This window comes from Mesoplodon densirostris, chromosome 18 (genome assembly GCF_025265405.1).
Source record: "Mesoplodon densirostris isolate mMesDen1 chromosome 18, mMesDen1 primary haplotype, whole genome shotgun sequence".
NCBI classification, from domain to species: Eukaryota; Metazoa; Chordata; class Mammalia; order Artiodactyla; family Ziphiidae; genus Mesoplodon; species Mesoplodon densirostris.
In genome coordinates, this window is record NC_082678.1 from 4,259,180 (window position 1) to 4,273,024 (window position 13,845).

The 13,845-nt window shown below is 56.3% G+C and overlaps 1 protein-coding gene across 1 annotated transcript in view; it reads right to left on the minus strand.

The window, feature by feature from the left end:
* Nucleotides 1-4,120: 4,120 nt before the first annotated feature.
* Nucleotides 4,121-13,845, minus strand: part of SRCIN1 (SRC kinase signaling inhibitor 1) — a 42,486-nt gene continuing 32,761 nt past the window's right edge. Inside the window, exons 17-18 of the mRNA XM_060081711.1 lie at nt 12,440-12,586; nt 4,121-4,255 (exon numbers count right to left, since the gene is read on the minus strand). Coding sequence (XP_059937694.1) covers nt 4,121-4,255; nt 12,440-12,586 — 282 coding nt within the window. The remainder of the gene's footprint in view (nt 4,256-12,439; nt 12,587-13,845) is intronic.

Genomic DNA, 13,845 nt, shown 5'->3' on the forward strand with positions numbered 1-13,845 from the left:
CAAGGGTCATGAAATCATGATTCATGATTGAACCCAATTCAGTGGGTTGTCACCAAATGTTTAGACTATAACAGAAAATAGCAGAGTACACTGTATGTAGTAGGTGCTGTTTCACTAAATATGTGGGTGTTTGTGTGTGGACATGTCTAAATCATTGAGATGTAAAATGGATTTCTTTTTTTTTTTTTTGGCTGTGCCACATGGTATGCAGGATATTAGTTCCCCGACCAAGGATCGAACCCGCGCCCCCTGCAGTAGAAGTGCGGAGTTTTTAACTACTGGACCACCAGGGAAGTCCCTAAAATGGATTTCTTACTGTGAGTTACAGTTCTAAAAAAGCTTGAAAGTTGATGTTCTTGATAGGATGGGTGGATACCATTAAAGGGTCATCCCACTCAAAGGGCAGGAGGCCAAGACCCGATCCAGGGGACTGCTGGAGGTAAGCAGACCCGACTTGGCTTTGGGGGAAAGCATTGGGTTTGGAGTCGGGCAGAGCTGGACTCCAATCCTGACTCTGCATCCAACTAGTTGTGTGACTCTGGGCAAGACGCCTAACGCCTCTGGCTTTGTCACTTGCAGGTGTAAGTGACGCCAGTAGCTTCCTCGCTGATGGTGGAGAGCTGGCGCCCCGTGAGTTAGCGGCTCTTCTCCAGCATCTGGATGAGGTCGGTTCTCACGGGCTCTTGCAGGCAGCAGCAGCCCCAGGGCCCCTGTTTCGGCCTCTCCCTCTTCGCGCTCTGCCAGCTCAGCTGAGGGGCAGTGGCTGCCACGGATTCCCCATCCTCCATCCCACCCACCCCAGCACCTTCTAGGATGAAGATGAGAAATAATGAGACAGAAGCCTCTAGGAAGGAGATTCAGGAGAGGAAGAAGAAACAAGTTTTATTTAAGCCCCAAACACTTGGCTAGAAAAACCGAAAAGGAAAGAGAGCAGGAAAGTGGGAGAAGAAAAGGGACATTAAAAAAGAGAGACAGAGAAAACACAGCAACCCTTTCCATTTAGAAATTGTCAAGTTACACTGACAGAGGTCACAGAATATCCACAGAAGCCATCACTGCTACACCAACACGGGCCCTACAGGGTGGACAGGGCGGGGTGCGGAGCCGGGCTCGCCCTGGGGGGTCCCACCTGGGACCCCTCTCAGAGCCTCGGGCCTGAGGCTCCTGGAGAAACAGCATATTGCGGAAGGGGCGGGAGAGAAACCCCCCATGCGAGTAACACAGCACAGTGGGCAGGGGCTGGGGGTACCAGCTACAGGGGTCCCCCCAGACATCTTGGTTTTCTCTTGGTCAAGCACACACTGATGGACGGAGCAGTGAGGCGCATGCAGCTGGGGGGGGCCTTGACGTGCTGGGGGCTTGGAGAGGGCCCAGGGGCTGGAGGCCTGGGAGGGGAGCCGGAGCGAGTGGTGCAAGGACGAGGGACCATACACACAGGCGCTCCCACACGCGGGGTCTACACGCATGTGCACGTGCGTGCGCAGCTCACACGCCCCTCCACGTACACCCTTCTGTCCACACACATACAGGTCACACATTACATGCGTTCTCACATGCCAAGGCCCTCCACATCAATGTGCAGTGGGCACATGCCAATGCCCAGGCCAGTTACATGCACCGCTGTGTGCACGCCTCCCTGCACACGTGTGGGAGGTCACGCCTGTGCACGCTCATGCTTCCTTCCCTCCGCACACTGGTGAATGGACTTGTGCCAGTAGATACACACACACACACACACACACACACACACACACACAGGCTGCGCACAACTCCTCCTGTAAATGTGCAGGCACCAAAATGAAAGATGCAAATTCCACTGGGCTCCAGGTGAGTGGGTGGGGTGGGGCACAGGACTCCCTCCATTTGCTCCCTTGTGGATGGACACGCCCTTCCTCCCCCCACCTCCAAGAGACATTCAACTCAGGACAATGACGGTGGGGCAGACGTTCAGGGCACAGGGTTGGGGGCGGGAGGTGCGGCAAGGGAAAAGTAGCAAGCAGAGAGTAATGGAGCGGGGGGAGGAGGGGGCACCACTCCCCGCCTCCCCCCCGAGTCAGGGTGTCTCTGTACAGCCGAATCAAACCAAACCGTCTCACTGGACCACAGAAGCCAGGCCAATGCGCCCACCCTCTAGCCCCCTCCCCTGCCAAAACAGCGGCCAGGGAGAGAGTGCCGTCGTTTTCTTTTTTTTTTTTCTTTTTTAAATATTTATATATATTTATATTACGTATATTATATATATATATAATATGTAAATATATTTTTAAAACAATATAAAATGTTAAGACACTTCACTTAAATGTAAAGAGTTGCCTGCAATTAAAAGTAATTGCATCATTTATGAGGTCCTTTTTTTTTTTTTTTCTATTTTCCAGTGTTTTTTTTTTTTCAGGACAGATTTTTTTTTTACCTCTTCTTTTGTTATTTTTCAAAAAGGCTTGCTTGCCTTTGTACAAAAATGATCCAAAGCTAGAAAACAAGGATGAGCCAAGAAAAACAACAACAGAAAAAGAAAGAAATGAAGGAACACAACCCAATTCCCCCTCCTGCCCCAACCCTCAACAGCTCCCCGTGGCTCTTCCCCAAACTCCAGGCTCCAAGGTCTAGGAGGTTGCGCCCCTGCGATGGCTCCTTCTTCCTGTGCTTACTCGGGGAGCCTAATCCCAACGCCCCCTCCCCTGTGCTTACCCCACTTTGTGCTCCAAATAGGAATCCTGCTCCCTGGGGACCCCACTCCATCTTCCTCCTCCTCCCCCATCCACATACTCTCCCTGCCGGCCCCTCACTGTGCCCTGGGGGAAGCGGGGCTAAGAGCCAAAGCTGGTCTCTCCCGCTCCTTCTCAGGACCCCACTAAAAGAAAGCCTCACTGCCCACAGCCTCTGCAAAGCAGGTGCCCACAGGTTGGCGGGGTGCTGGCTGGCTGGTCAGGCTTCAGGGACCCTCGAGGATCTCACCAGGGGTCCCCAGCCCTTCCCTGAAAACCCTCACATCTCAAAGAGGATGGTTGAAGGTCAAGTCACCCCACCTGTGGGGTTAGAGCTGTCCTCGCTGCCCCCCATGAAACCCCTCTCTATTCCCCCCCCCACTTCCCTCACAACCAGACCCTCCCCACCCTCCAGGCCTCAAAATCTAATCTGCTACAGGCCCTTCATTCTTGCCCGCCCCACCCCCGTTAAATAAGTTAATGTCACTTAAAGTGCTAAATTAGGAAACTAAAAGTACCAAATACCCCTCCTCAGGGCTGCCCTCTCCCAGGCCAGTGTCCCCAGTGTCAGGCTGTCTGCTCAACCCACCGTCCACAACCAGCAGTCCAAAGGCGCCCCTTCCTCCGATCAGCGCCAGCCAGGCAGCCCTTCTCCACAGGAAGGTGGTCCCGGGAAGCCAGCTCCTCTCCGAGGACACACAGATTCCACGGGCTCCCACCACCCTGAGGCCCCTCCACCTCCGGCCTCCCTCTCCAGCCCGTCTGCCTCGACTCCAGGCCCACCCGGGCATGAGTGGACGGGAGCAGAGAAGCAGCGGCGTTGAGTCACATCCCGAGGTTGGACAGACAGGTGGGGCACCTCCAGGGCCAAAGTCTCCCGATGTCCTATTTTCCAGCCTGATTTTGGGGTTGGTCCAATGTCCAGGTTTTCCTCCAGGAGGGCTTCCGAGGAAGGGGAGAGGGGGTGTCTGGCTGCTCCAAGTCTCCACGGCGTAGAGTTAGTTTGGAGTGCTCTTGGGAGGAGTGTGTGTGAGACGAGGAGGTGGGGCAGGGGTGCAGGAACTTCAGGATGGACGTGGGAGGGAAAGTGGGGAAAGAGAAAAGGAGGCATGAGGACAGGAAGTGTGCCATTCGGGAACAGGAAGTCAAGGGAGGGTGTCATGTTTTGGTTTTTAGTTTTACTGGTTTGCTTTTTCTTCTTTTTTTTTTTTTTTTTTTTAAAAAAAAAGATAATTAAAAGTGAATCATTAAAAAAACCAAAAACACCAACAGGGGATGGGCAGAGAGAGCTGAGGACAGGCCACCTTCAGGGGGTCTGGAGAATGGTGTCGGGGTGGGGTGGAGATGAAGGGAAGCCGAGGAGAGAAATGGCCGGGATAAGGGGGGGTAGGCGGGGGTGGGGGGTAAGGGAGTTTCTAGAAGGAGATGGAAGAATTCCTCGCCCCAAAGGAAGTCAATACGGGGATGGAGGTTCTGGAAGCCGAGGGCTTTTCTGAGACTGGGCTTGAGGTCTCATTTGACCCGCTCATCTCTTTAGACGGTTTAGTGACCTGGAACAAAAACAGAGGTCAGGGGTCAGAGAGAGGAAGGGGAGCCTTCGTGCTGGCCCTCAGTTACAGGGGTTTTTTTTTTGTTTTTTTTTTTGCGGTACGCAGGCCTCTCACTGTTGTGGCCTCTCCCGTTGTGGAGCACAGGCTCCGGATGCGCGGGCCCAGCTGCTCCGCGGCATGTGGGATCTTCCCGGACCGGGCCACGAACCCGTGTCCCCTGCATCAGCAGGCGGACTCTCAACCACTGCGCCACCAGGGAAGCCCCAGTTACAGTTTTAAAAAGTGAAAAATCTCCACAAATCCAAGAGAAAATTAACTGCAAACAGCAGAAATCAGAGGAGGATCCGGAGAGAGTGAGTGGTCCCCTGAGACAGGGGAGGAGGCGGGGCCACAGCAGGGGCAGAAAGGGGGCACAGGGTTGGAACAGAGGGCCTGGGGTGGGAGGGTAGGTCCACGGTTACCGATAGGAAAGAGAGAAGGCGGGAGAGAGAGACCAGAGAAGCACAAGGGAGGGCAGCCCAGGGCCAGGATGGGGACCAGGAGCAGAGTGGGTGGGGAGCAGGGAGAGGGCAGGAGAAGGGAGGAAGAGGTGAAACATTAGCTGCCAAAGGGGAGGTGGGAGCGGGGCAGCCCAGGCTGGGAGTAGGGCCCAACCAGCCAGCAGCCCAGACAGGGCCCCTTCCAGCCTCAGCAGGTCTTACAGGAGCAACTGAGGAATGAGCTTGTCCTCCTGGGGGGCACTTCTTTAAAGACCCTCCCCCCCGCCACCTCCCTCCAGCTCTGAGCTGTGCCTTGTGGGTAATGGGAGGTCATCCCCTCATGATGTGTCACCTCTGACAGAAACAGCCGTTCCCCCCCGCACCTCCAGCAGACCCCTTGCATTTACAGTGGTCCTGGAGGTGATGGCCTGTCACAAATGCAGATTCCAGGGCCCCGCCCCAGGGTCCATCTCTAGCGTGAGCTCAGGAATCTGCATTTTAGGCAGGCGCCCCACGTGATCCTGCTGCACAGAACTCTGAGATGACTCGATTAGGGCAACATGGACCAGGTTTTCTCTCTGTAGTTGTATCCACTGTCCCTCCTGGCCTTGCTTAGCTACCGACCCATCCTGATGAAAAAAGACAGAAGGGATGAGGACTAGAAGCAGAGGGCTGTGGCACTGACAGAGACCTCCTGCAGGCCAGGTCTGGGCACGGTCACGCCCTTTCTCCCTGACCTACATTATCACCCAGCTGCTGGGCAGCCTCTATCAGATGCTTCGCAGGGGGAAACCCAGACGGTGCCTCCCGCAGCCTGGAAGGGAACCAAGGAGACCGTATGTACCTGACTGGCTGACAGTGAACCCGCCCTTGAGGTTGCTGGCCACATTTCTTTTTCCACACGTGCACAGCAATCCATCTCTGGGTTATGCTCACCACACTGCAGTCTGAGGTCTACATTCTCCTCTTTACGAAAATCTAGGCAAGAGTTCCCCGTTTGGGTCTTCTAACCCCTCTCGTCGTGACTGGCTGCTCATTCCTTACTCAGAGGGGTTCTAGGCCCACAGCCCCACATCCTAACAACCACTCAGTCTTTTGCCGAGTGCCACGTGCCAGGCATGGCCTGTGTTCGCAGGGTCCGGGTACCCGGACCTGGAGACAGACTCATTTAAAGACAACCTAGAGGGGACTTCCCCGTTGGTGCAGTGGTTAAGAATCTGCCTGCCAATGGAGGGGACGTGGGTTCAATCCCTGGTCTGGGAAGATCCCACATGCCGTGGAGCAACCAAGCTTGTGCGCCACAACTACTGAGCCCATGTGCCACAACTACTGAGCCTGCGTGCCACAACTACTGAAGCCCGCACGCCTAGAGCCCGTGCGCCGCAACAAGAGAAACCCCCGCTTGCCGCAACTAGAGAAAGCCCGCGCGCAGCAACGAAGACCCAACGCAGCCAAAAATAGAAATTAATTTTTTAAAAAAATTAAAAAAAATAAAGACAACCAAGAGCTCTCCTCCTCCCTTATCACTTACTTGTGCTCCAGTCCCACCCCTCCCCGCCCATCATTTCCCGTTTAGAGTTCTTTCTCCCAAAGCCAGGTGGGAGGGGAGCACATCCGCTCTCCCCTGTGTCCCTTCACATCCCACCGCGTCCCAAGCCAGCTGTTGGTTCCCTCCTGGCTGTCCTCTTTGGTCTCCGCTCGCCTCTCCAGTTAAAAGCTTTTTCCATTCCTTCCCTTTAGCATTTGTCAAGAGCCTCGGTCTACTCTGAGCTTTGGTTTTTGGAACACCCGCCTTCCGGCTTGTGCCGCCACCTGACTCCTGCATTCACTCAGGTGATGTGTCCTCGCCTAGGCGATGTCCCCCTTGTCCTACAGCCGGTGCAAGGCCTTTAAACTTCAGCAAGCAGCAGCGTTCACCGGCTTACGTGGATACCCGCCTTCTGCATGGAGACCTCTTATACTTGCTCTGTGAGCATTTGTTTTGTAACAACTTCTCAGGCCATCTTCCCTCCCAGGAGGCTGGCCGCAGCAGCGTCCAAAACCCACTTTTCTGAAGCTGAGGGAGCATGTCCAGCCGTGCCCAGTGACCATGTCCTGTGCTGCTCAGGGCTCTCCGCTGGCACAGCTGCTGTCTCTGAAGGTTCTCTTTGCTTCCGTGTCACCAGCCAGTCCTCCCCCTGTTGCTCTTAATTATGTCCAGAGAAACAGAGCTTTGTCACCTTTGTGACAGGCAGAAACCTCATAGATGGTCAGCTTTAGCTGGGGGAGACTGGAACCGTTAGCCAGACCCAAAGGGCTGAACCCCACAGCCCTCCTCTTCCTGTGGGCCAGAGTCTAGCCCCCTCTCTGCGCCCCGAGCCTGCCGACCTGTCCCTCCGGGCTACGAGGCATAGATTTCCACACAAGCGTAGGTCATCTTGATGCTGCCCACCCTGTTGGCGCCTCCTCCAGGGCCATTCCCAGGGCCACCTCCTCCTGCCCACATGCCCTTCTTCCTAGCTATTTGCCAGAATCAGGCACTGGGCTGGCAGAAGAGGTGGGGCTTCCTCCAGCCCAAGGGGAATGGGTCCTGATAAAACCTATGGCGATTCAAGCCGTTCCCTTCTCCTAGCCAGTGACTGATCTAGAGACGGCAATGAAAAGAGAGGGGAGGTCAGCTGGGGGCCCCTGGGGAAGGTTCTCCTGCTCCTACAACGATCTGTGTGCCTAGGAGCCCTGGAATGAAGGCAGATGTGTTCGGGTGGGGTGGGATGATGGGCCAACAGAACAGAAATATGGAAGGAACCCAGGTCTTGATGTCCTTGAGCTGCTGAATTCCCCAACCCTGGAACCTCCCTGCTTCTTGTTTCGTTAGCTAATACCTTTCCTTGTCATTTAAGCCATTTTGGAGTTTCTGTTATGTGCAGCTAAAACCGCTTAGACGGCTACACGTGAGGCCCGCCATTGTTCTAATGTTCTTGTCAACAGTGTTCCCGTCATGAGCGCCGTCTCCCCAGGGGTTGGCGGCACCCATGGAGTTATGCTTCCCGGCAAAGCAGTAGAATCCAGCATTAGGACAAGCAGAGTTTGTATCTGGCAGACCTGGGTTTTAGTCCCAGCTCTGCCACTTCCTAACCGTGTGACCTTAGGCAGGTATCTCTCTGGGTCTTCATGTCGTTACTCACAAAGCAGGGATAACAGTCCCTACAGCACCAGAATCACGTGAGACGATGCACACAGAGCACGAGGCCCAGTGCCTGCACTCAGGATGCAGGCAATAAATGGTAGCTATTATTATTATTATTATTATTATTATATCATTAGTACATTAACATTTCAAGTCTGCATTGTCTAGTTCCATCCGGACTGGGCCTGATCAGTGGCAAATTCATTCATTCATTCATCCATTCATTCACCTAACCAACAAATATTTATTGAGTGCCTATGTGTGCCAAGTACTGTTCTAGGTGCTGTAGGGATGTAGCAGTGGTTAATGCACAGATTTTTAAAGATATAAAGTTGTGGGCTTCCCTGGTGGTGCAGTGGTTGTGAATCTGCCTGCCAATGCAGGGGACACGGGTTTGAGCCCTGGTCTGGGAAGATCCCACATGCCACGGAGCAACTGGGCCCGTGAGCCACAACTACTGAGCCTGTGCGTCTGAAGCCTGTGCTCTGCAACAGGAGAGGCCACGACAGTGAGAGGTCCGTGCACCTCTATGAAGAGTGGCCCCCGCTCGCCGCAACTAGAGAAAGCCCTCGCACAGAAACGAAGACCCAACACAGCCAAAAATAAAAATAAATAAATAAATAAATAAAAATTTTAAAAAAGATATAAAGTTACGAGGATTAAATCAGATACTTAAAGTTGGCACAGAAGAGGGTGATGTTTCTATTTGCCTCTCCAGCCCCAGATCTGATTTCTGCCCTACTCTGCACCCTGGTTGGCTGACCCCGCCATGCCTTGGCTGGCTGGCTTGGCCGCGTTTGCCCACTGGGGATTATGACAGGGCGGAAAGAGAGAGGGGGTGAAGTTTCTTCCTTACTCCCTCCCCACTTGGTGCCATGTCGCTGGCATGCTGTGCCCTCCATAACTATAGCACCTACTGTCCAGCTCTCACAGGACTCCCTAAACACTATGTCCCCAGACCCCTCTCCCCAGGGAGGTCCAGCTTCCTGCTCTCACTGGTCCCTGGGTGCCTCAGCATCTCTTGCTGGTCCCTTCATTACAGTCTCTTCACTGGAACCAATGGAGGAGATACACTAGGTGTCCAACAGTTGCTTAGCCCTAGTAGAAGAGGGGGTGTCCACAGTCTCATGCCTGCACCAAGCCCTTGATCCTTGTCCCCTGGGAATCTGGCTCTCATTCCACCCCTGAATCTTGAGCACAACATCCAAGAGCTTTTCCTCAATCATTTCCTCTGATTTCTCTGTGGTATCAGGCACTGTTGCACCCCCTCGGAACTTTCTCCACTCCTCCACCCCGATTTCTTTGTCTGGTCCTGGCACTTCTATTCCCCTCTCCCTCATCACTGTCAAGGCAGCTTCGAGCTCCTGGTGTCAGAACCACGAGTTGAAGGAGAGGCCTCTGTCCAGCCCTTGGCCCTGACAAAGGTACAGTGCAGCCAAGCACGGTGGTGACTCCTTCCCCTTGGAGAGCGCTCTGTGGCTTTCAAAGCTCTTTCCCACACACGGTATTATATGACATGAACTCAGAAGCCGGCCTCTGGGTTTTTGTCCCCATTGTACAGATGAGGAAGGAGCCTGCAGAAGGCAGAGGACTTTGACCAGGGTCACAGACTGAGCTGGGATGGAACGGTGCCCTGGCCTGAGGAGGGAGGGCCAGGTGATATGGGTGACTGGAGCAAATGCAGGGGCTGGGGTGGGGGGGGGCGGGCAGGGAGAACTGGGCTGAGGGAGCCAAGGTTGGTCATGAAGTGCCAGGGCGGCCAGTGAGGGAGTTTTGATTTTCTTACCCGACTGGGGCTGGGGGGCACGGGTGGTATGCTGGGGGGGTGATAAAATCAAATCTGCATTTTACAAACAACCCTCCCCACCCTGCAGGTCTGGGAAGATAGGTTAGGGGTCACAGAAGTTGCAGGGAAACCTTAGAAGGGCACGCACTGGGGCACCGAGGCACAGGATAATTTTTTCCCCTGCTGCTTTATAACATTTCTTTTTTTTTTTTTTTTTTTTTTTTTTAATAAATTTATTTATTTATTTTTGGCTGTGTTGGGTCTTCATTACTGTGCGAGGGCTTTCTCTAGCTGCTTCGAGCGGGGGCCACTCTTCATCGCGGTGTGCGGGCCTCTCACTATCGCGGCCTCTCTTGTTACAGAGCACAGGCTCCGGTCGTGCAGGCTCAGTAGCTGTGGCTCACGGGCCTAGTTGCTCCGCGGCATGTGGGACCTTCCCAGACCGGGGCTCGAACCCGTGTCCCCTGCACTGGCAGGCAGATTCTCAACCACTGCACCAACAGGGAAGCCCTTTCTAACATTTCTTTACTTTAAAACATTTCTGCAAAGAACGTGTAATACTTCATTAGAGAGAAGATGCTTTTTTAAAGAAAGGTTTCTAAAAAAGTGAACGTGAGAGAGATACAGCCACACCAGTCATGTGGGAAGAGAGAAGCACCATGTAGCTGGGGAAGGTGAGGGAGTGGGGGAGCTCAGGGGACCCCTCAGCGCAGGTGGATGCCCGGGGCTGGTGACTTTCCCAGGTGCTGAGCAGCGAGCAACAGGGGCAGGTTTGTGCTCAGAACAGAGACTTGGGCAGGGACAGATGGCGCCTGGTGCCCAGGGAGAGGAGCACGTGGTGTGAGCGGCAAAGAGGCTGTGGAAGAAGATGGACGCAGGGGAGTGAAAAGGTGGGCAGAGGAGAGGTGCCCAGGAGGGTCAGTGAGGGCCAACAAGGGAGGAGAGGATGCCAAGGAGCGGAGGGTCCCACGGCCCCCCAGTGCATGTAGGGGGGGCAGGGTGTGTGCCCAACATGCTGCAGAGAGGTGGGTAGAGCACGGTGCAAAGAGGCCATTTGGAGGCCACTGGAGACCTAGCCACGCCCAGGGGTGAGGCTGGAAGGAAGCAGGAGGAGGGGGTGGGTTGAGGAATGAATGGAGGAGAGGGCGTGGAGGCGATGGAGGTGACTGGGGCGGCAGGAGAGAGGGCAAGAGGCAGAGGAGCTGGGTGCTGGGGGAGTTGGGAGTCAGGGTGAGAGGTGGGGAGCATAATTCCAGAGGAGGGAGGCGCCCACTGAAGAGGCTGAAGCAGCTCTGTGCGGGGGTGGGGGCCTGGGTGTCAGTCTGGATTTGAACCCTGCTCCAGCACTTGCCGGCCCTGTGACCTGGGTAGAGCCTCAGTTTCCCCATCTGTCAAATGGGGATAATAAGGCCCATCCTCAGAGTAGTGAGTGTGCAATGAATTAAGGTGTGTGTCTGGCACCAGTGAACACCCCGGGAAGCTCAGCAGCCGTTCTAGACCCGAAGAGAGACCAGCCTGGACAGGATGAGGGGAGTTCCTCCTTGGTGGTGGCAGGAAAAAGAGCTGGGGGTGGGATTGGCAGGATGCGTCTGGGGACCCATGAGGAAGACGGTTGGCCAGCAGGGAGCTAGTGAGGGGCCTGGCTGGCCCGTCTCCACTGGACTCCCCAGAGGACCAGCAGGCAGGCCTGTGTGCCCAGGGCTGGGCAGAGCCATGTGGTGGGAAGGGCTGTGGGATCCCTGGGTCCCAGTCCTGGCTTTGATGCCCCCTCGCTGTGGGCCCGTCGGAAGTCCTTTCCTTCTCTGAGCTGTCCCCTCATCTATGAAGGAGGTGGCTAGACTTGCCCACCTCTCACCTCCTGCCTCTGAGCCTAGAACCTTCTTCAAGTCACAGCATCTGGACATTTCATGACCCCCACTCCCACCCAGCACTCAGAATGGACCTGGCATACAGGAACTGCTCGGAAATACTTACTGAACCAAATGAGTGCACACAAGGTCTCTCTAAACATCTAGGCCTGAGGACCACCTGCGTCTTCCGACCGGGCCACAGGTGAGCCACAGGGCAGAGACATCCATGGGCGAGGCTGTCAACTCTATATACCGTCCCAGGCCCACTAATTAAATCTAAAAGAGGGTGCAGCGCCTCCACCACTACTACGGCACCCACCAGGGGGCCGAAGTACTTCTCCCCTTTCTCCCCCTCCCCGTTAACCACACTGCCACCCAAACACGAGACTGAAAAGCAGATGCAAAACTGGTTTCTCCCTTAGTTGGGAGGTGGCCTGAGGGCTAAGAGGGAGGCTGAGATGAGAGTGGGGACCCCAAAGAGCAGGTGGGACCTGAGAGCAGAGGGAAGGTAGCAGAGGAGGGGAGTGGAGCGGCAGGAAGACAGGCATAAAGGCCCCTTCCACACCCCGGGGCCACCAGCCTTAGCAGGGTCTTGTCCAGGAGCGGCCGAGGAGACAGCCCTCTCTGGTCCTGAGTGAGGGGCCTTCTGAGAGAGGAGCCATCTGGCTGAGAACCAGATCCTGAGCACTGGGACTGGGGAGAGGAAGGAGAAGATGGCTTAAGGCACCAGTGGGGCAGTCCTGGCCGGGAGGACCTCTCTGGGCAGCCGGCAGGAAGGTGGTCACAGGAATACTGGCAGGAGATGGCCAGCACACAGCAGGAGCACAGCACTGCCAGTGGCGGGGGGAGGGGGAGGGCGTCTGGCTGGGGCCCAGGCCCCGCCCCCGTGGCACCCAGGCTTACCTGCTGCTGGGCCTGGATCCTCACGTACTCGGCCCTCTGCTTGCCGTGTTTGCTTTTGTCGGGGCTGCCTGCCTGGCCCTGGGCCGCCTTCAGCCGAGAGGTCCCCAGAGTCACCACCTTCATGGGTGGCACGCTGCCACCGCCACTCTGCAGGAAGAGGCACGGGGTCAGGATTGGAGGTGGGGTCACACAGGCACCCCAGGCGCAGTGGGCCCTCTGAGACCTGGAGAGCCCTCCCTGGCTCCACATCCCCACCCAGGAATCAGGCCCACTCTCTGAGGCCAGGTTTAAGGCCTCCCTGCAGGAGAGGGGACGGGGCCCCCGGCCAGGTTCCTAACAGCTCCTGGGTGAGAGCCCTGGTGGCTTCCTTGAGTAGCCCGGGGGCAGCCGGTGCCCTTCTGGGGGAGGCATTTTTAAGGTGAAGGTCCCTGGCACCACCACCACCACTCCTGGCCCGAGAACGTGCCTGAGATTTGGGGGAGGGGTCTCTCTAATGGCAGACAAAGTAGGATTGGCAGCCCCAGGCCCACATCTTCCTCTGAATGGGAGGATGGGGGGGAAGTCTCCCTAGAGATGGACAAGTCCAGCCCCCTTGAACCACCCCAGGGACCAGGCCTGCCCAGAAGGGCTCTGGGGATCCAGAGGCGCAGGCAGAGAAACAGCAGAGACAGAGAGAGTCAGACAGGAGAGGAGGAGGGGAGGGTGGGGATGCAGAAGGGGGAAAGAACTTTATTTGTCGGTTTACAGATACAGAGCGGAGGGGAGAGGCCCTGGTCCCCACCACGGCTGGTTAGGCTGATCCCTGGGCGGGCCAGCTTCCCAGCCTGCCAGGGGCTCTGCCTGCAAAGCCAGCCTGGCACCGGGCTCCCAGGAGGGTGGCGGGGCTGAGAGAAGGCCAGTGGGAGGAGGGGGCTGGCATGGTGCTCCTGCGGCCTCCCACTCCCTCCAGCTCTGAAGACTGGAGCAGGAAGGTAAGAGGAGAGGACGGGGCAGGAGGCAGCCACCTGGGGACCAGGGGGCGGGGGTGGGGGGCTGCCGGGGGATCCCGCGGCAGGGGCCGTGCCCATCTGGCTCAGGGTGGCTTCCAGCTCCCGGAGCGTCTCCTCCAGGCTGTCCATCCGCTGGGTGGTGGCACCGCGCCCCGTGCAGCCCAGGCCAGCAGCACGCTGACCCCTGCACTCCCCGCTGCAGGGTTGGGCGTCGTGTCCAGAGTCCTTGAGGGTCTCCTCTGGGTAGGTCTCGGCAGCGGAGGGCTCCTGGGTCCTGTCTGGGGCAGGTCCCCGAGAACAGGGGACCCCAGCTCCTCCCTTTTCTGGGCTGCAGCTCTCTGTCCCCAGTCTCTTCAGAGCAGCCCCTTCCTTCTCCAGCATCGAGTTGTTCCCGGGCTGGGAAACCTCAGCCATTAG